The 27,861-nt window shown below is 42.0% G+C and overlaps 1 protein-coding gene and 1 non-coding gene across 2 annotated transcripts; both read left to right on the forward strand.

The window, feature by feature from the left end:
• The first annotated feature begins 9,180 nt into the window (after positions 1-9,180).
• Positions 9,181-27,530, forward strand: LOC100952717 (signal-regulatory protein beta-1-like). Its single transcript, XM_023512224.1, has 6 exons — positions 9,181-9,288; positions 13,154-13,507; positions 24,628-24,942; positions 26,023-26,340; positions 26,970-27,068; positions 27,469-27,530. The coding sequence occupies exons 1-6, from the start codon at positions 9,216-9,218 to the stop codon at positions 27,477-27,479; spliced, it is 1,170 nt and encodes a 389-aa protein (XP_023367992.1). The 5' UTR covers positions 9,181-9,215; the 3' UTR covers positions 27,480-27,530.
• On the forward strand, positions 18,331-18,434 carry LOC111724730. The gene has a single exon (XR_002772970.1). It is a non-coding gene; the product is annotated as a U6 spliceosomal RNA (small nuclear RNA).
• Positions 27,531-27,861: the final 331 nt, after the last annotated feature.

Genomic DNA, 27,861 nt, shown 5'->3' on the forward strand with positions numbered 1-27,861 from the left:
CATCAGCTCTCTACTACCCCTTTATTCAGGTCCTAGAGACACCATACTGCCTGATTTGCCACTTTTAAGAGAAGAAATGAACCACAATTTCCAACTCAGTAGAGGCAACTATTTGTCCACCCCCCAAGAAATAAACAAAGGCAACCCTCTCTCTGCATAAACCCCTCCTCTGTCCATGCTGGCCTCCTCCCTTTCATGGCTTCCCCTTTCTTCACTGTTTCTCAAATCTCTTTTTCCTTTGTCGTAACTGTCCCACTGAGAAGTCTTTTTAGTTTTTTATCTCCCTACCATCTCTGTATTCATTTCCCGTGGCTGCTCTAACAAAGTATTTCAGGTACTATCTGCAGGTATTATCTCACAGGTCTGGAAGCTGCACATCCAAAATCAAGCTGCGGGCAGGGCCGGCCCCTTCTGGGGGTTGTGAGGTTGGATTTGTTCCATGCCTTTCTATGAGCTTCTCGTAGCCTCAAACACTCTTTGGATTGCAGATGGCATTCTCCCTGTGTCCTCACGTCATCTTACCCCTGGGCGCATCTGTGTCTGTGTTCAAATTTTCTCTTTGTGTAAGGACCACCATCACAATGGATTAGCACCCGCCCCAGGGACCTCAATTTAACTTGGTTACCTCTGTAGCAGCTCTATTTCCAGATAATGTCACATTTTGAGGTACTGGGGGTTAAGGCTTCAATATATATTTTTGGAGGCACATGATTAAACTAATATTATAGCCCCACCATGAAATTTTAATAACTCAGATATAGACTACACATTAGTCCATTTGTGCTGCTATATAGGAATGGCTGCGGCTGGGTAATTTACAACAAGAAGAGGCTTGTTTGGCTCACAGTTCTGCAGACTGTACAAGAAATGTGACCTCAGCAACTGCTTCCGGTCAGGGGTCTAGGACGCTGACAGTCAAGGTGGAAGGTGAAAGGGGAGTAGGCGTGTCACATGGTGAGAGAGGGAGCAGAGAGGGAGGAGGGGGTGCCAAGCCCCGCTGGCTCCTCGTTTGGAGTTTGGTGAGACTCTGAAGCAGAGAACCTACCTAAATTAAAATACAGACTCACAGAAACCATGCACTAATTAACATAAGTTGTTTTAAACCACCAACGTCGTGCTCATTTGTTGCTCAGCAAAAAAGTAGAAAATTAATACACTAAGATTGAGAAACCATTCAAACTAAAGGCCTACAGTTTTGTGTAACTTACCTTTCCTTGAGAAGTACAATGTAATGTTTTCAAGTTTTATTTATTTTAATTCACAAGTTATAAGTATATATTTACGTGGTACAACATGATAATTGATACATGTATATATAGTCAAATGATCAAATTAATTGACATATGAATCACCTCACATACCATTTCTTTGTGGTGAGAATATTTAAAATTTGAAGTATTACATCACCAGAACCTGTTGCTCTTGTCTAACTACACCTTTGTCCCCTTTCACTAACATTTCCCCTTTTCCCATCCACCTGCCAGTCCCCTCCCCAACTCCCAGGCTCTGATAACCACCTTTCTACCCTATCCTTCTTTGAACTTGACTTTTTTAGATTCCACATATTATGTATAAGTGATATCAGGCTGTATTTGTCTTTTTGTGCCTGGATTATTTCACTTAGCATAGTATCTTCTAGGTCCATTGATGGTGTCACAAATGCAGAATTTCCTTCTTTTAAAAGTCTAAATAGTATTCTATCATGTGTGTGTCTATACACACACACACACACACACACACACATCCCACTCTTATTTTTCTTTTTATATATTCATTTGTTGACGGACACCTTTTCCCCATATCTTGACTATCGTGAACAATGTTGCAATGTTGTAGAAATGATTGACTTGCATACGTTTTGTTTATCTTTCATGAACTCAATGCCATTGCAGCTTATGTGATATCCGAGAACACCTAAAAGAGCAATTATAATTATAAATTTTTGTGCCCAGGAGTTCCACAAAGACCACGCTGCCAAACAAGCCAGATTTACAGCAGAGTCCTTTTATTGAAGAGCTGGCCGGTGACTGCCTCAGTGTCCCAATATGGGGTTTCTGAGAGCAGCCCCGAGTGCTTAAGGAGTCAGGTTTTTAAGGCTTAGTCTGCATCCTGGTTGACAGGCAGGTAGGCAGGCTGTCCAGGTGCATTTGGGTGGGGTAGCTGGCAAGTATTGCACAGAAGCAGAATTTTGCGGTTAGTTGGCTATACACCATACATCTTTGTTTTAGTATTTTCTCATACATCTTAGTTCCAGTACTTTTCCTCCATACATCTTTGTCTCAGTATTCTCTCCACCTGGTATTATTTAAAGGTCAGTCTGGGGATAGTCAGTTCGTTTCCCTGGCCCAGGAGTTAGTCAAGCAAAAAGTCCGTGAGTACTTTCCCATCTATCTTGGGAGTGAACCAGACTTACTCCATTTGGTGAGGGCTTGCAGCCCAGGAATTGTCAGGAGTTAACTGGTATTTTTCTACTTTAGCCTAGGCCAGTGGTTCTCAACCTTCCTAATACCATGACCCTTTAATACAGTTCCTGTGGGTTGTGACCCACAGGTTGAAAACAGCTGGCCTAGACCTAAAGAAATCACCTCACATACTTACCATGTCTTTCATAATCTTATATTAAAATATATATGTTGTAGTTGTCATTGTTGTTTAGCAGGATTGGGCTGGGTTTAAAACCGCCAGCCCCTGTGTATGTGGCTGGGGCCCTAACCACTGAGCAACGGGTGCTGAGCTGAGAATGCTGATTTGAGTGGCAGCATGGTAGGTAGGTGACACCATACATGGCCAGGCTTTCACTTGGTTTGAAGCACAGTTCTCCCCAAATTTGCTTCAGGGGATAGGCCTAAATAATAACAAGACCTTGCAGCTATTGAGTACCTACTAAGTGCTAGGGACTGCCACACACTAGGTAGGTACTAAATATGGCAACCAACTAATGAGCAAGATGGATATCATTGCTTCATGAGGTCTGAGAGTTTGTCCTGTGCTACTTCAGTTCCACTTCCACCCAAGATGTCTATTTCTCAACTCATTGTCTCAAAGAACAAAATGAATGTCACCTGCAAGTCAAAGAAGTTCTACCCCCAACACGCGCACTGACCTGGCTAATGGATGGAAACATCTCCCAGGTAGACAAGCCCCTCGCCCCCACACAGGGCAGAGACAGACTATACAGTGTGCAGAGCTCCATGCAGGTGACGACAGCTGACCACAGTGAGGACATTATGCTCACCTGCCAGGCGGAACAAGATGGGCAACAGAAGGTCACCGCAAAAATGACATTTAGGGTCTGCTCTCTGGACTAGTCTAAGACTTATTTAAGGCAGCTCTATCATCATTCCTGAACACTTGCTTTCAAACTTATGGTATTTTAAATTATAAAAGCAAAGTGCTCTCTCTATCTCGGTCACTCAGTCTCTCTGTCTCTTCTCTCATACATACAAATGAACACACACAATCCAAAATTGCATGAATATCTATTAGAAACAAAATATCTATTAGAAATCAAGTTTCACCCAATTTAACTCCCCAGACATTTCCTACTTACAATTTGCTGCACATCCTTTTAAGCTCTCATCTATCCACATAATAGATTTTGGGTCCTGGGTGGTAGGAGGACTAGATCACGTTTGAGATTTCTGCCAAGCCAAGGACTCTGTTTTCTTTGTTGTTGTTGTTGTTCCTATGATTTTTCTTTTATTATTATTATTATTAAATGATAGCTGTGTACATTAATGCAATCATGGGGTACAGTGTGGTGTTTTCACATACAATTTGAAATATTTTCATCAAACTGGTTAACATAGCCTTCATGTCATTTTCTTAGTTATTGTGCTAAGATGTTTGCATTCTACTTTTAGAAAGATTCACTTGTACCCTTGTAAGATAAACCATAGAGGCGATACCTCGAGTCACCCTCCCTCCACCCATCCATCTTCCTCCCCTCTCCCCCTATTCTTAGGCTATAATTAAGTTATAGCTTTCATATGAAAGCTACAAATTAGTTTCATAATAGGGCTATGTATATTGGATACTTTTTCTTCCATTCTTGAGATACTTTGCTAAGAAGAACATTTTTGGGTGAAAATTTTATGAGGAGGACCCCTCGGGCAATTGAAGCAACATCAAAAATACACTACTGGGACCTGATCAAACTAAAAAGCTTCTGCACAGCCAAGAACACAGTAAGTAAAGCAAGCAGACAGCCCTCAGAATGGGAGAAGATATTTGCAGGATATGTCTCTGACAAAAGTTTAATAACCAGAATCCCTAGAAAACTCAAACGTATCAGCAAGAAAAGACCAAGTGATCCCATCTCAGGCTGGGCAAGGGACTTGAAAAGAAATTTCTCTAAAGAAGATAGGTGCATGGCCTACAGATATATGAAAAAATGCTCACCATCCTTAATCATCAGAGAAATGCAAATCAAAACTACTTTGAGACATCACCTAACTCCAGTAAAATTAACCCATATCACAAAATCCCAAAACCAGAGATGCTGGGGTGGATGTGGAGAAAAGGGAACACTTCTACACTGCTGGTGGGAATGCAAACTAAATTGTTCCTTTTGGAAAGACATCTGGAGAACACTTAGAGAACTAAAAATAGACCTGCCATTTGATCCTGCAATTCCTTTATTAGGTATATTTCCAGAAGAGCAAAAATCACATTACAACGAAGATATTTGTATCAGAATGTTTATTGCAGCCCAGTTTATAATTGCTAGGTCATGGAAGAAGCCCAAGTGCCCATCGATCCATGAATGGATCAATAAATTGTGGTATATGTACACCATGGAATACTATGCAGCCCTAAAGAAAGATGGAGACTTTACCTCTTTCATGTTTACATGGATGGAGCTGGACTCTGTGGTTTTCTTGAATGACCTTAATAGCTCCTTTACAGGAGATTTTTTTTTTTTTTACTGTTTTCCTCATTTCTTCATTGAGCCCATGTCTTGGTGCTGAGCAGGGCAGCCTTGAAATGCTCCCAACAGGAACACATCTATATTCCACTTACTGCCAGTGTAGACAGATACCTCTGTGCCCCAGTGTGTGTTATTCTCCTACTCCAGGTGCTGGGTGCTCTAGGCGTCTGGATATCCTGTTCTTTCTTGATACAGAGGATCAACAAGAAGAACACAGTATTATACCAGTGTGAGTTTGACTCTCACAACCTTGTGACCCTGGAAATATTGGAGCCTCAATTTTCTCACCAGCATAAAGACAATAATATTCCATAGAACTAGGCTAAGAGCAAACAAGCCAGCATAGGGTAATTTAGTGGTTGAAGCTGCCTTCTTTTCTCTAGCTAAAGCCAAGCCCAGAAGTGTGATATGCATTTTTCTGGATTTCTGCCTGAATTCTGGGCTGGCAGGGCATGGTGTGGCAGAAACAGTTGTCAGAAATGGGCCTTGGTGGCCTCAGATGGGAATGTGAAGTGCCTGGAGGATGGACTCCCACATGGTCTACTGACTATCCCTGGCCACCCTTCCTTCAGTAGCTCTCCTTCAGGGTCATAAGGTGCTGCTGGTAATGGAATCTGCACCCTCCATTCTGCAGAAAATAGAAAGCCTGACTGTAAGTTGAGGGCAGGCTCAGGGAGGCAGGACAAGGCGGTGGCCACAGCCTGCTATGGGAGCAGGCTAAGTAAGGTTGGGAGAAGGAGCCATAGATCCCATGGTACTAGTGTTTCTGGGGAGAACCTAACTGGAGACTGATACACACACTTACTACGAACTTGCTGGTGATTCTCTCCTGGGTTCAAAAACACCTGCTGAGCGTTTTTGTGGGAAACAGCAGACCAACCTCTATTCTCACAGAGGCATATGCTCTAGCAGGCAAGGCAAGCATCCAACACAAATACGTGATTATGAATTCTGAGGAGGTGCAAAGGGCTCTTTTGTTAACGAACCTGCAAGAAGGTTCTCTTGCTCGCAGCACAGAAGCCTATTACTGAAGCGAGGATTGTCAAGGGAGAAAGGATTTATTGCAGAGGATGCATCAACTGGGAGGTGGGAGGAATGGACTGCCTCAAATCTACCTCCTCAACCAACAGGGTCAGGGGTTTTCTGGAAGTGAAATGAATGAATAATGCATGAGGGGAGTGAAGATCATTACATGATTGGAGTGGAGTGCGGGGCTCAGAGTGCAGTGAGAAATCATGCTATTACATACATCCCATGGTCAAAAATTGGTGGATAAGCTCCTCCCAGGGAGGAGAGTTTAGTATTATAATGAGCTAGGGGTTAATATTGGTCATTCTTACAGCCTTGCCACAGGCTCAGTGCATCCTTGGACACAATATGTGGTGGATTATCACTTATCTTGTCTTCTCTAGACAAATGAGGGGTGTAAGATTTTGTCGTTATCTTGTGGCTACAAGGAGGCTCAGCCATTTCCGGGGAAGAAACTCAAAATCAAATGCAATAGTGCAACAGAAAATCACAGAGTTCTGGTCAGCAAATCGTACTGGCCTGGCACTTGAAACAGTAAAATAATTTTTAAAAAACTATAAAAAATGTTGTCTTGCTTATGGAGCAGGTTACACTTTCAGTTTATCTGTAACAATGAGGAGAAGGGATGGACATCACCGTACAGGGAAGAAAGGCTTCTGGGGAGCTCAGTCCCCTGCAGAAAGGCCAGTGGAGCTGAGACCAGACGGGAGTGAAAGGACTGTAGTCAAGGCTGGCAAAGCATTGCGGCCAGATGAGTTGAAGAAAGAGAAAAATCTTGTAGTTCCTTTTATGAGTGATGAGAAACCACTAAAAGGGAGTGACATGAAGGGATTCCTCTTCCAAAAGCATCCTTCAAGGGAAACAGGGTAAGAGAAAGTGAGGCCAATTGATAGGCTGTCTGAACCAGAGAGGGTAGTGGAGGGAGATAGTGGAGTTGCTAGGCATGGATGTTCGTGTACCCCCAAGTTCATATGTTAAATCCTAACACCCAATGTGATGGTGTTAAGAAGTGGGGCTTTGGGAAGTGGTCAGGTCATGAGGGCTCTGCCTTCACGGTGGACATTAGTGCCCTCACAGAAGAGGCCCCAGAGAGCTGCCTCACCCCTTCCACCTGGGGCAGAAGCATCTAGAAGCCTTCCTGAACCAGGAGGCAGGCATTCACCACACCCCAAATCTTCTGGCTCCTGGATCTTGAACTTCCCAGCCTCCAGATCTGTCATACATAAATGTCTGTTGTTTATAAGCCACACAGTCTCTGTATAATTCTCTTATAACCCCTCAGACTGAGGAAGATATTTCAACGAAAGGATATGGGACAATGAGACAAGTTGCCAAAAATGACACCAAGGTTTCCTGGCTCAGCTAACTGATGGATGGGGTGTCACACACTGAGAGGGTGACATGGGAAGAAGAGTTGGTGGGAGGTGAGTATGCTGCGCGTGCTGAGTAGACAGCAGGACCTAGGTGTGCGGAAGACCTGCCCATCACCATACAGAGATCACGTTGGGGCCAGGATTGACCCAGGTCCTTCTGGCCCCAAAGCCTGTCTCTCAATCTCCATGTTGGATGGTCCCTGCCAGCAGGAACAGCAAGTCCGGTGAAGGGGGTAGAATCTAGTGAGTAGGGGTGGGGAGCAAGGTTGCCAAGGTGGTGTCTAGTTACTATTGCGGCATAGCAAAACACTCCAAAACTCAAGGGCAAAACCCAACCATTTTATTATGATCAATGATATTGTGGAATAGGAATTCAGACAGGGAACAAGAATGGCTTATCTCTGGTGTATGTTACCTGGGGCCTCCATTGGGAAACTCAGCTGGGGACAATTCAACTGCTGAGGGATGGAATCATCTGGAAGTTTCTTCTTCTATATGACTGATGATCGATGCTAGCGACTGGCTGGCATCTTAGCTGGAACCCTTACAGGCATCCTTGCCATGGAGTCTGCATATGTGTGCTAGTTTGGGGCTTCCTCATAGCATGGCCACCAGATTCCAAAAATGAGCATCCCCCCCCCCCAAAAAAAAAGTGCAAAGCAGAGAATTGCTCTGATCTGACCTCGGAAGTCACATCACATCACTTCTGTTGTAGTCACAAGCCTGCCTGGGTTCAGAGGGATGTCTCACATACTCACTTCTCCTTGGGAGGAGTGTCAAAGGGCATGAGGGAAGAGGGTTCTTGTTGCAGTCAGCTCTGGAAAATACGGTCTGTCACCATCGAAAAGAGGGGTTGGGGTTAGAATGGTAAATGTTAACGGGAACATTCTGGCCAGTTCTTCAGCCTAGAAAAAAGTTTAAACAAGGTAGAATAAGGTGTCCAGGGAAGAGGGACACTTGCTATGCCACAGAGCAATTGAACCTTGTCCCTAACTGTCCCTTTTTTCTGCACCTTCTCAACATACATACAGTCAGCTGCTAGGAAGGAGTCGGGGGTGGAGAGCAGTGAGGAAACTCGGTCACAGAAGGCAGTATCTGGCACGGGGTCCATAGAAGTAGAGATCTCATGGCTGAGCGGCTCTGGATGGATCTTGTGTGCTGCTGCTGCTGCTCAGAAGGAAATTGGGGGGTGGATGTTTCCCCATCCCCTCAACTCCCTTCTCCCCAGAGATGGCCCCAGACTGGGGCAGAAGATGTAGCCTTCCCTCACCTCCTCCCAGCTGTCTCTGCAGGTGTCTCCGCAGACCTTGTCCCAAACAGGCCTCATCCTTCCTCTAAAATAGAAAAAATCCTCTTTCCCCCAAGATCTGGCTCCTTGCTCACCCTAAGTCACTTCCCTCACAGGTGCCCTCTGCAAAGCCAGGGGCCTTTCACCACCAACACCAAGGATGTGGGGAGAACAGGGTCCCACCCCGGTGATGGCCCATGCCCAGGAACCCTCCTCCTCACTCACCTGAGCCCAGGTTTGGGACAATTGCAGAAGGCTAAACACATCCTCCTCCATGTCAGACCATGTCCCCAAGCTGCTGGATGAGGAGGGGCCACCAGCAGTGCTGATGTGGAGTGAGGGCCCATAGGGCAGAGCGGAGGCACTAAGGCAGTCTGCCGAGGCCTCCGTGAATATCTCGAGACCCTTATATCAGTAATTTCTCAGCTTGCATCTGATTCTTATTTCACAATCTAGAAACAGGAACTGTTGTAATCCCACAGCCCTTTCCTCCCATCATACTCATTTCCTCTTACATTATGGGACACAAAGTGTTGTTTCTGTCAGCAGAGTCTGGGGCAGACATCAGCCAGAGCAGGCTCCAGAGCCCACCACGATGCCCAGCCCTGCCTCTCAGCCCCACTCACCTCTGCCATCCCTGCTGCTGCCCCTGCTGCTGGGACTCCCAGGTGAGCGCCTCCGCCCTCCGGTACCACAGTGCAATGATGCTCTCCTGAGTTTGGCAGCGGTACCATTTCCCCCATTGCCAGTGGGACAGATGGATCTCCCTTCAAGGCCTCTTCCTTGCTGTCTCTTTCTCTTTAACACATTTCCCTAAATGGTTTTATTTTTTATTAACAAGAATTTCCCAAGCAAACCCCCAGAATTCTTATTGCTTAGAGGGATCCTTTCCTCCCCGCCCCAGGTGTTTCCCCAGGACAAGAGTTCTCAACTCCTCTCCCCTCCCATCCTGTCAAGGCTCCATGACCCCCTGGGGCCTAGCCTGGGGACCCGATATCTCCCTGAGGGTAGGAGTGGAGTTGAGATGCAGTACCTGACTCCTCGGCTCTGCTTAAGATCATAGTACCTGGCAAGGAGGCAGGGCTGCCTTCACTATAATGGGGACAGAGAGATGGACAGATGATTGATAAATGGATAGATAGGCAGGCATATGGGTAGACAAATGATAGATAGATAATAGGTAGGTAGGGAGGGAGGGAGATAGATAGATAGATAGATAACAGTACACACAATGTAGAACCATTAGGAAAAAAAATAGGTAAACAGTGCTTTTTAGGTTATTGAGTCTCCCACAATCCCAGCATTTTAGGATTATGTTCCTAATATGAATGTTTCTCCTGCCCGCCCACTCCATTCTCTGACTTGGGCAGTCAGGAGAGGCACCCCTTCTCCTTCTAATGATAGTAACATCTCAAGTGAGAGGCTATCTAGCAAACTGGTGAAAAGCACAAGTATTTTTTTTAAAACCAACCTGCCAAGGTTCAAATCCAAGTTTTATCATTTGCAGACTGTCTGACAAGTCACTAAACTTCTCTATGCCTCAGTTTTCCTGTCTGTGAAATGGGGATAATAACACCTTTCAAATAAGGTTGTGAAAATCAAGAAAGTTATGATATAGTTAATATAGTTAAGTGTTTAAAAGCATACAGTTGTGATTTTAAAAAACTAAATTTAAAAAAAGCAGTGTTTTTCAAACTTTTTTATCTCACAGCACATTTGAACCTAGAGTGAAACTTCCATGGCATACTTCAATTATGTTAATCCAAAAAAAAAGGACAAAAAAGAATATATTTACTGTGCTTTGAACTTCTTTAGAAAATAACTTAATTAATGGTCTTTAAAATTTTTTGTTACACCCCTAAGATCTTCTCATGGCACACTGATTGAAAAGCACTGGTTTAGAGTGATGCGTGGCACACGGAAGCATCTATGCAAGCTCTGACTGTTAACGTCCTTTCAGGGTTTAGCAAGTATAAATGTGAATACGGAAGAATGGTCCTGCTGACTCTGGCCATTACAGACTCTCATTGTGGCCCTGGCAAGTCTATGTCTTCATTTAAAACCCATAGCAGTCACAGGAAATGGTAATGATTATCGTGTTTGACAGAAGAGGAAACTGAAAGCCGAGGAAGGGAGTGATCCTCCCAGAATTAGGAGGCTGATCAGGGGTGGAGCTCACCCTACTGGACTCCAGGTCAAGGGACAGCTCATTTCACAGAAGTCCTTCTATGAACCAGGCAGAGTCCTGAGTGCTCCTCAAAGGTTTTAAAGGTTCCATCTCACAACAAACCTGCACAAGAAGTCTCACTTTCCATACCATATATACTGCATACATAAGGAAGCAAAGGCTCAGAGAAGTTAAGTAATTTCTCAAGGTCAACCATTGATGTCTTAGCCCATTTTCTGATGCTTATAACAAAAGACCTGAAGGCAGGTAATTTACGAAAAAAGAAATTGATGGCTCAGCACCTATAGCTCAACCGGCTAAGGCGCCAGCCACGTACACCTAAGGTGGCGGGTTCATATCCCCAGCCCGGACCCGCCAAACAACAATGACGGCTGCAACCAAAAAATAGCCGGGCGTTGTGGCGGGCGCCTGTGGTCCCAGCTACTTGGGAGGCGGAGGCAAGAGACTCGCTTGAGCCCAGGAGTTGGAGGTTGCTGTGAGCTGTAATGCCACGGCACTCTACCCAGGGGGACAGCTTGAGGCTCTGTCTCAAAAAAAAAAAAAAAAGAAAAAAGAAATTGATTTCTCACAGTTACATTGTATCTTAAGATGTCCAAGGTTGACAGATGCATCTGGTGAGAGTCTTTTTTGCTGGCAGGGACTCTGCAGAGTTTCAAGGTGGCATGAGGCATCACATGGCAAGAGGGCAGAGCATGCCAAAGTCCTAGCTCAGGCCTCTCCACCTCTTCTCATAACCCCACCCAATTCTCCTCCTGTGACAACCCATTCATCCTTTAATCCATTTGTCATGAGTGGGTTAATCCATTTATGAGGACTCAGTCACCTCTTAAAGACTCTAATTCTCAATGTTGCCCCATTGGGTATTAAAATTTCAACATGAGTTTTGGAGGAGACAAGTATTCAAGCCCTAGGTATCAAGTGAGCAATAGAGGAGGCACTGAAACCCAGGTCAAAGGGGTTCCACTAGCTCTGACTTTCACCTCCTTACTGTGTTGCTTCCAGGTATATTGAACTTTCAACAAAAATAAGATTACACTAAATATGGTGATTTATTTACTCTTTCATTCAAAAATAAATTGGGGGCCCCTTTTCACACATCTCTATATGTGCCTACATCATCATCAATACAACCTCAGTAGATTCTTCAGCATTATCTTTTAATAGCTACATATTTTCTGTTTCGTGATAATGCCATCATTTATCTAACTAAATCCTTATTCTTGGACCTGGGTCTTAAATCAAACTTTTCTATATTGTGAATACTGTGATTACCATTCCTTTACAAAATATGTTTGTCCTTGTTGGCTGTTTCTTTTGAACAAGTCCCTAGAAGAGGAATTACTTAGTTAAAGGACACACAGTGCATTGCAAAGACTTTTGAAATGACATTGCATAAAATATGATTGTCTCCATGTTAGTAATACATTATCTCAGCACATACAATATAATAGCAATGGATGAAGGGGGTGGGTATTTGGAACATTTGTGACCAAAGCATATTTGTTTAAAGTATTTCCCTTTCACCAGTTAAACACATGAGTTTACCCAGTGTACATATAGGGTCATGACCCTAATGGCACATTAGCAGCTAGTGTCAGTTTATATTCCCATCAGCAGTATGTGGGGGGCCTGCTTTGCCACACCCTTGGTAGCACTGAATAGAGACAATCTTTTTCATTTTTGCTGAGTTAATTTTCTAAAAATTGTCTGTTCTTACATGGAAAATGTTTTCTTTTATTTCATTTTATTTTTATTGTATTACAGACTTGTCGAAATAATCCAAACAGGGAAGGAACAGACACATAAACAGCAAAAGTCCCCATACTCCCTGGAAATCGGCACTTTTTAAGAGTTTCAGTTGCTTCCTTCTAGATAGTTTGCTGCCTCGGACATAAATGCCACCGTGATCAGATAATAAATACCCACATGACCTTGGGTCTAATTCTAGGCTCTTCCTTCTGTCTTGTTGACCTCTCTGCCTGCCTTAGGACCCACTTACCTCTATTATTGTAACCTGAAAATGAGCTAAAACTTATATACATTTCAAGCTATTCTGTCATAGAGTTTAGTGTTTTCCTTATGGCTTCATTTGCATTTCAATGGTTTATTAGAGTTTTTGAACATCTCTTTTAGAAGTATTTTTTCCCTCATGACTTCTCTATCTGTGGCCTTTTCAAGGGGTCCCTTATATCTATGTCCCTCTTGGCATCCAGTCTAGCAATCTACCCATCCTAGAAGCTGATACATGGTGTGAAAAGAAAGAATTAACTGAACTTCAGCTGCAATCTGGACCCCAACCTCAGCCACAGCTGGGGGAGTTCGAGCTCACTTGTGTTTCCCCCCAGGAGTGGCAAGAATGGAGGAGCTGCAGGTGATTCAGCCTGACAGGTCAGTGTCGGTCGCTGCTGGAGAGTCGGCCACTCTGCGCTGTACCGTGACCACCCCAGTCCCCGTAGGGCCCATCAATTGGTTCAAGGGGACTGGGCGAGACCGAGAATTGATCTACAGTCAAAAAGTTCACTCCCCCCGGGTGACAAATACCACAGATCACACAAAGAGAGACAACCTGGACTATTCCATCCGCATCAGTAACCTCACCCCAGCTGATGCCGGCACCTACTACTGTGCGAAGTTCCGGAGAGCAACTCCTGAAAACGTGGAGTTTAAGTCTGGACCAGGAACCGTGTTAATTGTGCGTGGTAAGTCCAGATTCCTAGAAATCCAGCCCATCATTCTAAACCAAATCACCACCCTCAGGAGCTCAGTCCAAGCGCCACCTTTTGTTAGCCCTTGTGCCAAGTTTGAGAAAAGTAGATGGGGATAGTAAGAGGTCACAGTGAAGGAGCAGAGGAGGATATAGCCCCAGGGCAGTCATCTGTCAGCAGACTCTTAGCCCTTTAGAACAGTGGTTCTCAACCTTCCTAATGCCGTGACCCTTTACTACAGTTCCTCATGTTGTGGATCCCCAAACAGAAAATTCTTTTCATACACCTATATTTGTACAGGGTGTATGTGATGGTTTTAGGCAACCCTTATGAAAGGGTCGTTCGACCCCCAAAGGGGTCATGACCCACAGGTTGAGAACTGCTGCTTTAGAATCTTACAGCTTCCAATGGCCACAAAGCACAGTGGGTAAAGATGCACTTCAGAGTCAGATGGGTCAACTTCTAGCTCTGCCATTTACCTGCTCTATGACCTTAATAAATATCTAAATTCTCTGTGCCTCAACTTCCTCAAGTGTTAGGTAAGACAGGGATAATAATAAGATCCACTTAACAGATTTGTTGTGAGGATTATAAATGAAAATGGGTTTATAAATACAAAACACTTAGAAGAGTGTCTACTGCATAATTATATTATTTATTTATGTTATTATATTTATATCATTATATTTATATTAATTTATATTATTATATTACTAGACATCATCAGGACTTAGGATCTCACAACCGATTAAACTTAAAAACATAACCTTAAAAGCATGGAGACACAGATTTTCATATGATGTGAACAATAGATTTATTAAGACAGAAAGTTTTAAGAATCACATTTTTGATGAAGAATATGTAACTCCTATATTACTTAAATTTTATCCTTGATTTCTGTAAGTCCTGTATATTCTTAAATTTGGTCCTGGCTGATAAAATCATAGCTCAAGTCAAAGCCTACAAGACTCTAAACAGAGGCTCGGCGCCTATAGCTCAACCAGCTAAGGCGCCAGCCACGTACACCTAAGGTGGCGGGTTCGAATCCCCAGCCCGGACCCGCCAAACAACAATGACGGCTGCAACCAAAAAATAGCCGGGTGTTGTGGCGGGCGCCTGTGGTCCCAGCTACTTGGGAGGTGGAGGCAGGAGACTCGCTTGAGCCCAGGAGTTGGAGGTTGCTGTGAGCTGTAATGCTACGGCACTCTACCCAGGGGGATAGCTTGAGGCTCTGTCTCAAAAAAAAAAAAAAAAAAAGACTCTAAACAGAACAGGAAAACCTGGGAAGCAGAGCAATTAGTTTAGGGCTACTTATATTGATGACTTAATGATCGTGATATTTGTCTTTAAAAAATGAGGTTGGATAATTTACTCCAATAAAAGACCAGAACCATAGAAATACACATCAACAGAATTTTTAGGACTTTAAAATGTTAGCACCTTTGAGCCATGAAGAAACAAAGAAAATAATAGCAGTCTTTGGGGACAAAGACATCATCTAGTTTCCAAGAATTAAAAATAAAAAGCAAGTTTTGCATGAAGCATTGTGAATGAGATCAGCACGAGATGTCTAAGACCAACACTGATCCCTAGAAGATGAGAAATATCACCTTCAAAAGTCTTAGGGAAATTCATTTCCAACCTGAAATTCTATACCCAGCCAATCTACAGTGTTTGCAAGATCACCAAGAGCTGCTTTACCAAAATAGGGTTTAAATGAAAAAAACGTAAGAAGGGGAACTAGGAACAGGAGATGGAGACCTTAAGATAAGAGCTGTGTGGGAGGCACAAGAATGGTCACTAGACCATTCCAGAAAGAACTAAGGGCTTTACTAGGGACATCCCCCCAAAAGACAGAATTAGTAAAATATTCAAATAGTCTCCAAATTCATGCCCACCATTTCTAACATTATTTACATTGTGCTGAAATATTAGCCAATGCTTTTAGAAGTAAAAAGCAACAAAAATTCTATGAATTATAAAAGAAGTGGGAAAACTATTTCTTTTTGCATATGATATGGCATCTGGAAAATTGCAAACATCAAAATAATTTAGTAACATAGCAAGTTATAAAATAAGCAGAAATCAATAAATTTCACATATACAAACTAAAACCAGTTAGAAGATATAATGGAAAAGATGAGCACACATACAACAGCAAAATTAAATTAAATTAAATGTCTAGAGCAACTTCCACCAAAACAGTGACAGAGGCTGGATTTACTCTCCCACTAAAAATCTGGGCAAACTATTTGGAACAATGATAAACAAGACTTTGGACATCAGTCAACAAAGGACAGTAATCCCAATTAATGAAGTGAGCTCTGAAACTATTCTCAGAGTGCTCTCTGAGAAAGCTTTAAGGCCACCAGGCAGGAATAGAAAACTCAGATAGAGCCTAAAGGCCTCCCTGAGTTGGTAAGAAGTCCACAGAGGCCAAAAGAAGTATATTTATTGAAATACAAAACACCTAATACCCAATAAAGTAAAAGTCATAATATCTGGCATACAATAAAAAGTTATCGAGCACCAAAATGGCAATAAAATGTCATTTGTATTAAAAAAAAATCAATCAGGGTGGCGCCTATGGCTCAAAGGAGTAGGGCACCGGCCCCATACGCCAGAGGTGGTGGGTTCAAACCCAGCCCTAGCCAAAAACTGCAAAAAAAAAAAATTTTTTTTAATTCATCACTTGAGACTTAATCAAAAAAGACAGATGACAGAATTTGTATACAAAAACATTATTTATTATAAGAATATTCTGCCTGGGAAGAATCAACATTGTTAAAATGTCTATACTTCCCAAAGCAATCTACAGATTCAATGCAATCCCTATTAAAATACCAACACCATACTTTGAAGATTTGGAAAAAATAATTCTTCATTTTGTAAGGAACTAGAAAAAAAAAACCATATAGCAAGGCAATGGATTAACAAGCCACTTTAACAATACTATTCAGCCATTAAAAGAGATGGAGACTTTATATTTTTTGTATTAACCTGGATGAAGGTGGAACATATTCTTCTTAGTAAAGCATCACAAGAATGGAGAAGCAAGAATCCAATGTACTCAATTCTAATATGAAGGCAGTAGATGAGCTAATACATGGTGGGGGGTAGGGGAATGATGGAGCAGGGAGAGGGGTGGAGAGAGAGGGAGGTGGGGGTCATGGTGTGAAACACACCTCTTGGGGGGTGGGACTCAATTATAAGAGGGACTTTATCTAACAAATGCAATCCATGTAACCTAATTCTTTGTATCCTCAGGAAACCCCAAACAATAAAAAAATAATAATACTCTATGTACAAGAAACTAGAGGAAAAGATTAAATATGTGAAGTAGATGCAATAAAATAATTTTTTTAAATCCACATTGAATTTTAAGACATGAAAACTGCAAGGTCTAAGATAAAAAAAATAAACCAAGTAGGATTAACAGCACATAAAACATTGAAGAAAGAGATTAATGAATTTAAAGACACAGGAACAGAAACTATCCACAATGACACATGAAGAGATAAAGGAATGAAAAACTGACAAGTAAAGCATCAGTCAGCTATGAGAAAATTTCGAGTGGCCTGATCAATATATATTGGAGACACCAGTGGGAGAGGGGACAGAAAGAATATCTGAAGAAATAGTGGTCAAATATATTCCAAATATGATGAAAACTATAAACCTATAGATTCAAAAAGCTCAATGAACTCCAAGCATAAGAAACCAAAAGACTACACCAAGGTGCATAATAATCAAATTACACAAACCAGTAAAAAAGAAAATACAATAGAACCTCCATAGTTGACCACCTTCTGAAGTTGACCTAAATTTCATAAACTGGACATGGACCACATGTACATGTCAGTACAGTAAGCCGAGCTCCTTATGTTGACCGCCTCCATATGTTGACCAGTTTGTTACAGTCCCTTGGGTGGTCAACTTACAGAGGTTCTACTGTATTTTTTTTTTTTTGAGACAGAGTCTCACTTTGTCACCCTCAGTAGAGTGTCATGGCATCATAGCTCACAGCAACCTCAATCTCTTGGGCTCAGGTGATTCTCTTGCCTCAGCCTCCCTCGTAGCTGGGACAACAGGCACCCACCACAAAGCCGGGCTATTTTTTTTTTTCCTTTAGCAGGCCCCAGGCCAGGATCAAGCCCACCAGCCCCAGAGCATGTGACCAGTGCCCTAACCACTGAGCTACAGGCACCCAGCCAGTTCTACTGTATTTTAAATGTAGCCAGAGGGGAGGGAATTGTTAAGTACAAAGGAACAAAAATAAATAGACAGGCAGTGCCTGTAGCTCAAAGGAGTAGGTGCCAGCCCCATATGCCGGAGGTGTTGGCTTCAAACCCAGCCCCTGCCAAAAATTGCAAAAATAAATAAATAAATAGACATATTGTTCACTGATAAAAATGTAAGCTAGAAGACAGTGGGGAAACGTCTTTAAATCATTAAAAGAGAAAAGAAAACAATAAAAGTCAATATAGAATTTATACACATCTTTCAAAAGTTAAGTTAAGGCTGGGTGTCTATAGTCCCAGCACTTTGGGAGACCAAGGTGGGAGGGTCTCTTGAGACCAGGTGTCTGAGCCCATCCTAGGCAACATAGTCACACTTTGTCTCCACCCAAAAGTTTTTTTAAAAATTAGCCAGGCATGGTGGTGCATTCCGATAGTCCCAGCTACTTGAGCAGCTAAGGGAGGAAGATTGCTTAAGCCCAGGAGTTAAGTGATGCAGTGAGCTACCACTACCCCACTGCACACCAGCCTGGTGACAGAGCAAGATACTAAATCCAAAAAAAAAAAGTGGAGTTAAATGTTCACTTCAGCAGCACAAATAGTAAAGGTGCAACTATAGAGAAGGTTTAGCATGGCCCCTGGGCAAGGATAGTATGCAAATTTGTGACACATTCCATATATTTTCTCAGTGTTGCTGAGAAAGAGTTAAAAAATATTAAAAGAGCCTTTTGCCTCATTGCACCCCTGAAAGCAAGGTGGGTCACGTGCAGCTCCGCCGGAGCCACTTGCAAAAATTCGGGTTCTCACTCTTGTTGCAGCTGCTCAAATCCACATGGTCTGATCTGGAAATACAGCCTCAATCCCTGCTGCCAATGTTTCCTTCAGACACCGGGTTCATAAAGTAAAACTAAGTAATCTTCCTTGAATGGATTATCTAAGGCACCACACAGTGAACGAACCATGCTAACTCTATATATAAAATAAGGTTTAAAAAAAAAAAAAGAAAGAAAGAAATATTAAAAGAAATCCTTCAGGCAATAGGAAAATGATACTAGATGGAAACCTGAATCTATGCAAAAAAATTAAGACAATCAGAAATAGTAACAATTTGGGGAAAATGTGAAGAAAATTGTGTTATTTAAATCTATTTAAAATAACCAACCGTTCAGAGCAAATATAACAATATATTTGGGAGCGTATAGCATGCATGGAAGTGAAACGTGTGGCAAAAATAGCACAAAGACCAGGAAGAATGCGATAAAAAATCATGGGTCACTACAAAAGCTTTGAGACAGACTGTGTTAGGCTCCATTATTTCACTTCCAACAAACATAGTCAGGGGCATCCTTCCTGATTCATCCCTGCAAGTTTCATCCCTGCTAAGCTTATCAGTGCTCCTGGGAGGGCTCCATTTGTTTCCCTTCATGCAGATTTTGTGTTTCTTGATTTTAGTGTACCTCACAGCTTTCTTAAAGACCCCTGTATACTATTGTAAAGTTTTTATGCTATATGTGAAGTGGTATCTTATCACTTAATGGTAAGCAATGGTGAGTTAATGATAGACACCAGAAATCTTAAAACAACCAATAAAATAACATAAGAAAGAGTAATAGCTAATAAACAAAACAAAAGAGATTAAAACAAATCATAGAAAAATCCAAAAGAAGGGGTGGCGCCTGTGGCTCAGTGGGTAGGGCGCCAGCCCCATATACCGAGGGTGGCGTGTTCAAACCTGGCCCCAGCCAAACTGCAACCAAAAAATAGCTGAGCCTTGTGGTGGGTACCTGTAGTCCCAGCTACTTGGGAAGCTGAGGCAAGAGAATGGCCTAAGCCCAGGAGTTGGAGGTTGCTGTGAGCTGTGACAGCACAGCACCCTACCAAGCATGATAAAGTGATACCCTATCTCAAAAAAAAAAAAAAAAAAAACAAAAGAAGGTGGAAAAGGAGGTACAATGGAATAATGGAGAGATAGGACAAATAGCAAGATGGCAGACTTAAAGCCAGCCAAACAAATAATCATACGAAATGTAAATGGGTCAAACACCCTAATTAAAAGAGCTGTCTTTCCTTTCATTACAAACAAAGGCACAAATAAATTAAACATAAAAAGATGGAAAAATATGTGCCACATTAACAATATTTTTAACATATGAAATGCCCGTATAAATATCAAAGTAGATTTAGAACAAAGAACTTACAAAAATAAAGAACATCATTTTATAATGACAGAGTGATCAGTTACTCAAGAAAATATACCAATCCTAAATGTTTATGCATCTAACAATAGAGCTTCAAAATACATAACACAAAATTCATAGAACTGCAAGGATTTATAGACATATCTATGACTATAGTCTGAGATGTAAATATCCTTTCAATAACTGGTAAATAAAAGAGGCAGAAAATCATTACGAATGTATAAGACTCAACAACTCTATACTCCAACTTCAGCTAATTGATATTTACAGAGCTCTCTATTCCAAAACAACCAAACACACATTCTTTTGAGATGTAAAAGGAGTATTTACCAAGATACAGTGTATTCTAGGCCATAAATAACTCTTGGCAAATTTGAAATGAGTCACATCATACTAAGTGTGTTCTCTGGCCACAATGGAATTAAATTTATAAAGCAAAAATACATCATCAAAGAAGAAATCAGAAAGAAAATTTGACAATATTTTAAACTCAGTGAAAATGAAAGCACAACATACCAAATTTGCAGTAAGCAGCCAAAACAGTACTTGGGGAAGATTTATAGCACCAAAATGCCTATATTAGGACAACATAAAGGTTTTTTTTAGTGACATTAAAAACTAGAAAAAAAAAAAGAATGAGTGAAACCCAAAGTAAACAAAAAAAAAAATAAAGACTAAGACAAATTTCAGAAATAAAAAATGGAAATTTGTAAAGCAAATCAATGAAAGCTAGTTCTTTCTGAAATTTAATAAAATCAGTTAAGCCTGCAGCCACATAATCAATCAGGAGAAAACACAAATTACCAATGAGAAAGATAACACCACTACGGAGTCCATAGATAATAAAAATATTATAGTGAAACGTTGTTAAAAACTATACTAAGAAATTCAAAACCTTAGATGAAATGGACAAATCTTTGAAAGACGCAGACTCCCAAAGCTTACTCAAGAAGAAATAAATACTTTGATTATCTCTGTATCTATTAAACAAATTAAACACGTAGTTTAAAAAGCCTCCCATGAAGAACAATTCAAGCCCAGATGATGTCATTGAAGGCTTCTACCAAATACTTGAGGAAGAAATACTAGCAATCCTATACAAATTCCTCCAGAAAATTAAAGAGGAATTAATGCTTTCCAGTCGATCTCTGAGGTCAGAATTACTCCAATATTAAAACCAGATAAAGACATTATGGGAAAAGAAAACTACGGACGAGTTATCCATTATGAACAGAGAATTATTATAAAGCTATGGTAATCATACAGTGTAGTACTGGCAGCAAGATAGATAATTATCAATGCTATGTATAGAAACTACAAAAAAGAATATAAAAGAAGAAAATGATAGACAAGTAGATCAATAGAACGGAACAAAGATCCCAGAAAAAGGCCCATAAATATGGTCAATTGATTTCTACAATTAAGACAAAGTGTAGGGCGGCACCTGCAGCTCAAAAGAGTAGGGCGCCCGCCCCATATGCCGGAGGTGGCAGGTTCAAACCCGGCCCTGGCCAAAAACTGCCAAAAAAAAAAAAAAAAAAAAAGTGTAAAGGCATTCAGTGGAGAAAGACGATTTTTCAATAATGGTGCTGGATCCATTGGAGCATTAAGAGACCAATGAAACAAAATAAAAAATTTCAGAAATGTATCTAGTTCCTCCCACCATACACCAGAATAAATTTCAAATAGATCAGATTTAAATGTAAAAAGTGAAACTACGTAAGTACTAGGAGAAAACATGTGTGTATTCTTTTATAACCTGGAAGTGGGGAAGCCCTTCCTGACCATAATTCAATATCCAAAAAAAAAAAAAGAGAAAAAATGATCATTGTATGGGTGGCACCTGTGGCTCAAAGGAGTATGGCGCCGGCCCCTTATGCCGGTGGTGGGTTCAAATGCAGCTCCAGCCAAAAAAAGATTATTGTGTTTGGATTGGACAAAAAGATATTTGCGTGTGGTAATTTGCAACTTAGAAAGAAGCATGATGGACATATACAGCTCTTCTAAATTGTAAGGAAAAAAAGACAAGCAACTTATGAACAACACACATGAAAAGGCAACGTAATAGAGAATGAAATACAAATGTCTCTTAGACATATAAAAAATATGCTCAACAGCCCTTGTATAAAAAGAAATGCAAATTAAAATTGCACTGGAACACAGTTTCTCACCTATCTGCCTGGCTCAAAGTTTGCCAGCACACTCTGTTGAGGAAGGTATGAGGAAACAGCTATGCCGTATTTTGATGATGGCTGGGTACAAAATCATATAATCCATAAGAAGATGAATTTGGCAATATCTAGCGAAATTATATATACATATCGCATGTACATTTTACATAATTACATATTGCCCTATGACCCAACAATCACACTTCTAGAAAAAAAAATTTTTGAGACAGGATCTCTCACTCTGTTGTCTTAGATAGAGTGCTGGGGCACTGAAGCTCACAGCAGCCTCAAACTCTTGGGCTCAAGCAATCCTTTTGCCCCAGCCTCCAGAGGAGCTGGGACTACAGGTGTGCACCATAACACCCAGCTAGTTTTCCTATTTTTAGTAGAGACAGGGTCTCATTCTTGCTCAAGCTGGTCTCTAACTCCTGAGCTCCAGCAATCCACCTGCCTTGACCTCCCAGAGTGCTAGGATTACACATGCGAGCCAACGTGCCCAGCCTTACTTCTAGAAATTTATCCCAAAGCTCTACTAACATAAGTGCAAGATGACTTAAGCTTAAACTCTTCATTACAACACACTTTGTAAGAGCACAAGATGAGGTCAATAGAATGTAATCTATGGATCTTGCGTGCATCCTGATTCAAAGAAACCAACTGTAACATCATACTTGTGAGACAAGGAGGAAAATCTGAATGCTGACAAATACTAAATGATATTCTGCAATAATTAGTGAATTTTAAGTATAATACTGTATTCTGATTGTTTAAAAAAAGAATTCTTAATTCTTAGATATACATGCTGAAGTAGTTACTATATATGAATAAAATCACATCATGTTTAGTATTTGCTTTAAAACGAACCAGTATGTGACTTATTTCACTTAGCATAATGTCTACTACATTCATTTATGCTGCAATAAATGGCAGGATCTACTGTTTTAAGCCTCAATCATATTCCATTGTGTGTATGTTATGTACACAAAAGCTTCCATATCTTGGCTTTTGTGAATAATGTTGCAGCGAGCGCTGGGGTGCAGATATCTTCATGACATGGTGATTTCATAAACTTTTAGTGTGTACCCAGAAAAGGAATTACTGGGGCATATGGTAGTCCTGTTTTTAATTTCCCTTACTTACATGTGGAATGAAAAAAAAAATAAACCAACTCAAATCCATAGAATCGGAGTAGAATAGTAGTTATCAGGCATGAGAGTGTATGGGAAATGGGGAGCTGAAAGTTAAAGTGTACAAAATTTCAGTCAAGTAAGGTGACTAAGTCTAGAGCATGAGAACTATGGTAAATAATACTTCATTAAATAATGGAAATTTGCTAAAAAAGTAGATTTTGGGTACTTTTAGCACCCACAAAAAGTATGTGATGTAATGGATATGTTAATTTGCTTGATTATAATAATTATTTCACTAAGCATATATATAGATACATATCAAAACACCATGTTATACACCAAAAATATATGCAATAAAAATTATGTAACCCAGTGAGTGGTGGGAACAGCATAAATGAAACAAGATCAGCCATTTGTTCATAATTGTTAAAAGTCCCATTAAAAAATACTTTCTCTCACTTGTATGTGTTTACAATTTTATTATAATAAAAAGTTTACTTAATCTAAACCTGTAGACTCCCCTGAAAAAATATTTATACCCTAAATTGAAGTCTACTGCAATACTTAGTAGTTTCAAACACAGTGGAAGAAAATCTGGCAGAAAGCTTTGGGACAAACTTGTCATAAGTTCACAGGAAACAAAGCAAATGAAAATAACAAGACCAGTAAAAACTTCAGAGAAAACAAAAAGCTGTACAAGAAAGCAAATATAATCATGATATATTACAAATTCCAATGTGAACAATGACCAATTAGTCATAATAATATAAATGCTGCATACTGACAGAACAAAACATCACAATGTGTCTATAACAGAGGATGCAAGGAGGGGAGCTGTGACTGACAGGTGGAGGGAGACATAAGAGAGCTGAACCATCATTGCCTGTAGTCGTAGGTGTATCCATAACACTGAAAAATTGAGATATAATAGTATAAACCTGCTATTTAGAAACACAAAGAGAAATGCCCAAAGAATCAGCTAAAATAGTTAAAAGTGGTTGGTCTGTAAATTTTGCAAGGAGAGGAAGCCACTGTTTTTCACCATATGCCGTATGTGACTTTTACAACAATGTACTTTGGGAACAAAGGACAAAGGAAGAAAGAAGGTAGAAGAACAAGAGAACGACATGGTCAGATCTGCATTTTAGAAAGGTCACCACGGTCTGTTTTCTAAGTGTGAGCTGAAAGGGTGAGGCCAGTCAATTAGCTGTTACAAGAAGAGTAATGATAAAATTTATGAAGAGGAGAAAACTGAAGATGATGGATTGAGGTGCGAAGCAGGGTGAACAATGAGGGTGAGTGTTGTGTCTGATAGTAACTCACCATCTTCATTTATGTTCTTTTTTCTTCCTCCCTTTACCCCTGCCCTGATCAAAGCTAAGCCCTCTCCTCCAGAGGTTTCTGGCCCCTCCAGCAGGGCCAGCCCAGGTCAACTACTGAACCTCACGTGCATATCAACTGGCTTCTCTCCCAAAGACATAGATGTGAAATGGTTTGAAAATGGTGTGGCACTTCCAACCTTTCAGACCCTCGTCTTCCCGCCTAAAGATGCTTCCTCCTACACTGTTGTCAGCACTGCCCTGGTGACTCTTGCCATCTCCTCAATGCACTCCCAGGTCACCTGCCAAGTGACTCACAGTGAATTGCAGAGACCCCTCAGAGGGCACGTGAACATCTCCCAATTTCTCCAAGGTAAGCCCCCAGCACATGCACAACACACACACACAAAGCAAACTTTGGCAAATACCACAGGCTTCTGATTGGAACACTTCACCTATATTCTCCTATTCATTCTCAAAACCCCCAGTAGGATGCAACCTATTTGATACAACCATCCTTGTCCTACATCAGGGCATGATTGGGTCCTTCTTTTTCTGAGCTCCCTTCGCTCTAGTGTCTGTGAGAGCAGGGAGCTCATTCATTCATTTGGGGGTGTTTATACAGCATATGCTATGTGCTGGTACGTTACAGGTACTAGGGAGTCCATGGTAAACAGAACAGACCTGGTTCTGCCGCACGAAGATTATGGTCAGGGAAACCCCATCAACCAAGACACAAACGACTAAATGTCTGTGACTTGTAACGTTTGCTCTGGGGGGAAAGAACACACTACTGAGATAAATGAAAATAAGAGAAATCTGGTTTACTCAAGAAGTACCTTTTTGAAGAAGTGAGGTTTGAGTCAAGGCATGAAAAGGAATCAGCCAAGAATAGAGTGTTCTAGGCAGAAGAAATAGAGTGTGAAGGCCCCGTGATTGGGGGTGTGGAGAAGAAAGCCATGTCCGAGATGCAGAGGGGAGGCCAACATGTCTGGGGCTTAGTGAGAAGATGGGTGCATGGAAAAGGAAGAAGACAGAGCAAGAGGTTACCAGATAATTCAGGGTTTCTAGGCCACGATAAGGAAGTTTCTCCCACTTGGAATCTCCCTGTGAACTCTTAATTCCATGTCCAAATCACCAAGCCACCATTGCTTTGCTGTCCTGTTCATCTTCCGTATTTCCACTCACAGGTCACTTCCTTTGGAAACTCTTCCCTAACCTGCTCTCCTCCAGACCAGGTTGGGTACCTCTGTTGTGGGTTCTCAGACTGCCCCCTTTGGGAGTCATGTGGCTACCTAATTCCTCCTTGACCTTCCCACAAGGGAAGGACTATGCCTGTCTTTTTCACTGCTGTAGCCCGAGAACCCAGCACACAGCGTAGAAAGGTGTGGATGCTCTTTGAGCATGTTTGGCATGAAGGAAAGAAGTAGCGAATGAAGGGTTATTGTTTCAGTTGTGCCCACGGTGACTGTCTCAGCACACTACATCCCAGAACTCCAGGCAGCCATCCTCACCTGCCATGTCCAGAGGTTTTACCCCAGAGACATTCAAATCACCTGGCTGAAGAGAAACAGAGACTTCAAGACCTGTGAGGTCCTTATCCCCACTGAGAATCCAGATGGCACATCCAACCAAGACAGTCATAGCCTGGTCAACACTTCAGAGTGGGAGGATAAAATGCTGTTCACCTGTCAAGTGTGGCAGAACAACCAGGGTCTGGTCCAGGCCAGCAGACAGCTGAGCAAGTTCAGAGAAGAACAAGGGAGTTCAGGTAAGTAGGAGAGGAATAACCAAGCAGTTAAAGGCTCCGACCTAGAGACAGTCCATGTTCAAACACTGGCTTGGTTGTACTCACCATAGATGAGCACTTTCCTTGGGAAAGTCACTTCACCTTTCTGAAACTCAGATTCTTCATCTGTAAAATGGGACAGCAATTATATCAACCTCTTCAGAGCATTACGCTGTCAGTACCAAATAGCAATAAACACAGTTTTCATCACACAGCCAGACCCTGGCCACCAACCCATTTTATGAGATACTCCTGGGAATAACTAAGTTGATATGAAACATCTTTCCCCAATTCCCACATATCCTCCCAAGAGACATTCAGACAAGATTGGTTTGTTCTATGAACACAGATCCAAAGCCATTCAGATTCCACAATCGCTGAGCATCTATTAGGTACTTTGCTTGGATGCTCTCATTTGATAGAAAACATTCTGAAGTATGTATTATAATCCCCATTTTAAAGATAAGAAAACCAAGGCTCATAGAGCTGAGGTGATTCCCCCAAGACCAAGGTGTAGTCTTGGTACCTGACTCGGGGCGGGGCTAAGCCTGCCTGGGGGTGGAGGGATAAAAGCAGGAATTGGTCTCATCCTAATATCTTCCTATCACCAGATATGATGGTGACCAGATCCCTCTTCCTCCTTGTCTGGAAGCTATTTCCTCTGACTGCACTTTCTATTATCTATATTTTCAAGAGGAACTCCCCTCCAGGTAAGGGGGCACCCTGGGTAGAAGTTGGGTTCCCAGAAATGGCTCCCCAGCAGCAAGAAGAAAGGGGGGCCTCCCATTTCTCCTCTACCTTAAGGGGAATGCAGAGGGTCCATGATAGCTGTACCTCAGTTCTTTCACTCTCTCCCTCTGTCTCTCACACCTCCAACGGGGATGTGCAAAGTTGTGAGTTCCCCTGGTAACTCCTGGGTAGGGGAAGGGCATCTAGGGAGGAAAGAGGAAGAGGAGTGGTGTGAAGACAACACCCCCGAGGCAGTCTCCAAGGACAGGTGTGAGAAGAGCAAGCACTCCTCAGCCCCCAGCTTCCTGTTCTGGCCACTGGCCTTGCAAGGTCAGCCCTCCTCAGTGACATGGAACCCTCAGTCCCCTCCTGTCTTAACAGAACTGGCCTAGGAGGGGGACCTGTCATGATGCCGGTAGCTGCTACCCCTGCTTCTCCTGCCTCCTCCTGCTGAGACCTGCCTGGCTCTGGCTGTCCCTCCCTGCCTTCTGCAGCCCCCCCCCCCCCGAGACCGGGAAAGCAGAGCCAAGACCGGGAAGGTCGGCAGTGAGAAGTGAGCTGTCGTGCCCTCCCAGGAGTCAAGTTTCTGGGCAGAGTCAGACCTCAAAGTCTGTGACCCTGACCAAGAAACTCAGCAGAGGTACGACAGGCCCCAACCCAGACGGAAACACTCACCTGCACTTCGGACGGCTCCCTCCTAACTCTTCAAGGAAAGCCTACTGCGAGCACCTGAGCCCTGTAGTGAAACTCCGAAAGCCCTATCATTACAATGGG

This window comes from Otolemur garnettii, unplaced genomic scaffold (assembly GCF_000181295.1).
Source record: "Otolemur garnettii isolate 467f Iridium unplaced genomic scaffold, OtoGar3 scaffold00025, whole genome shotgun sequence".
Lineage (NCBI taxonomy): Eukaryota > Metazoa > Chordata > Mammalia > Primates > Galagidae > Otolemur > Otolemur garnettii.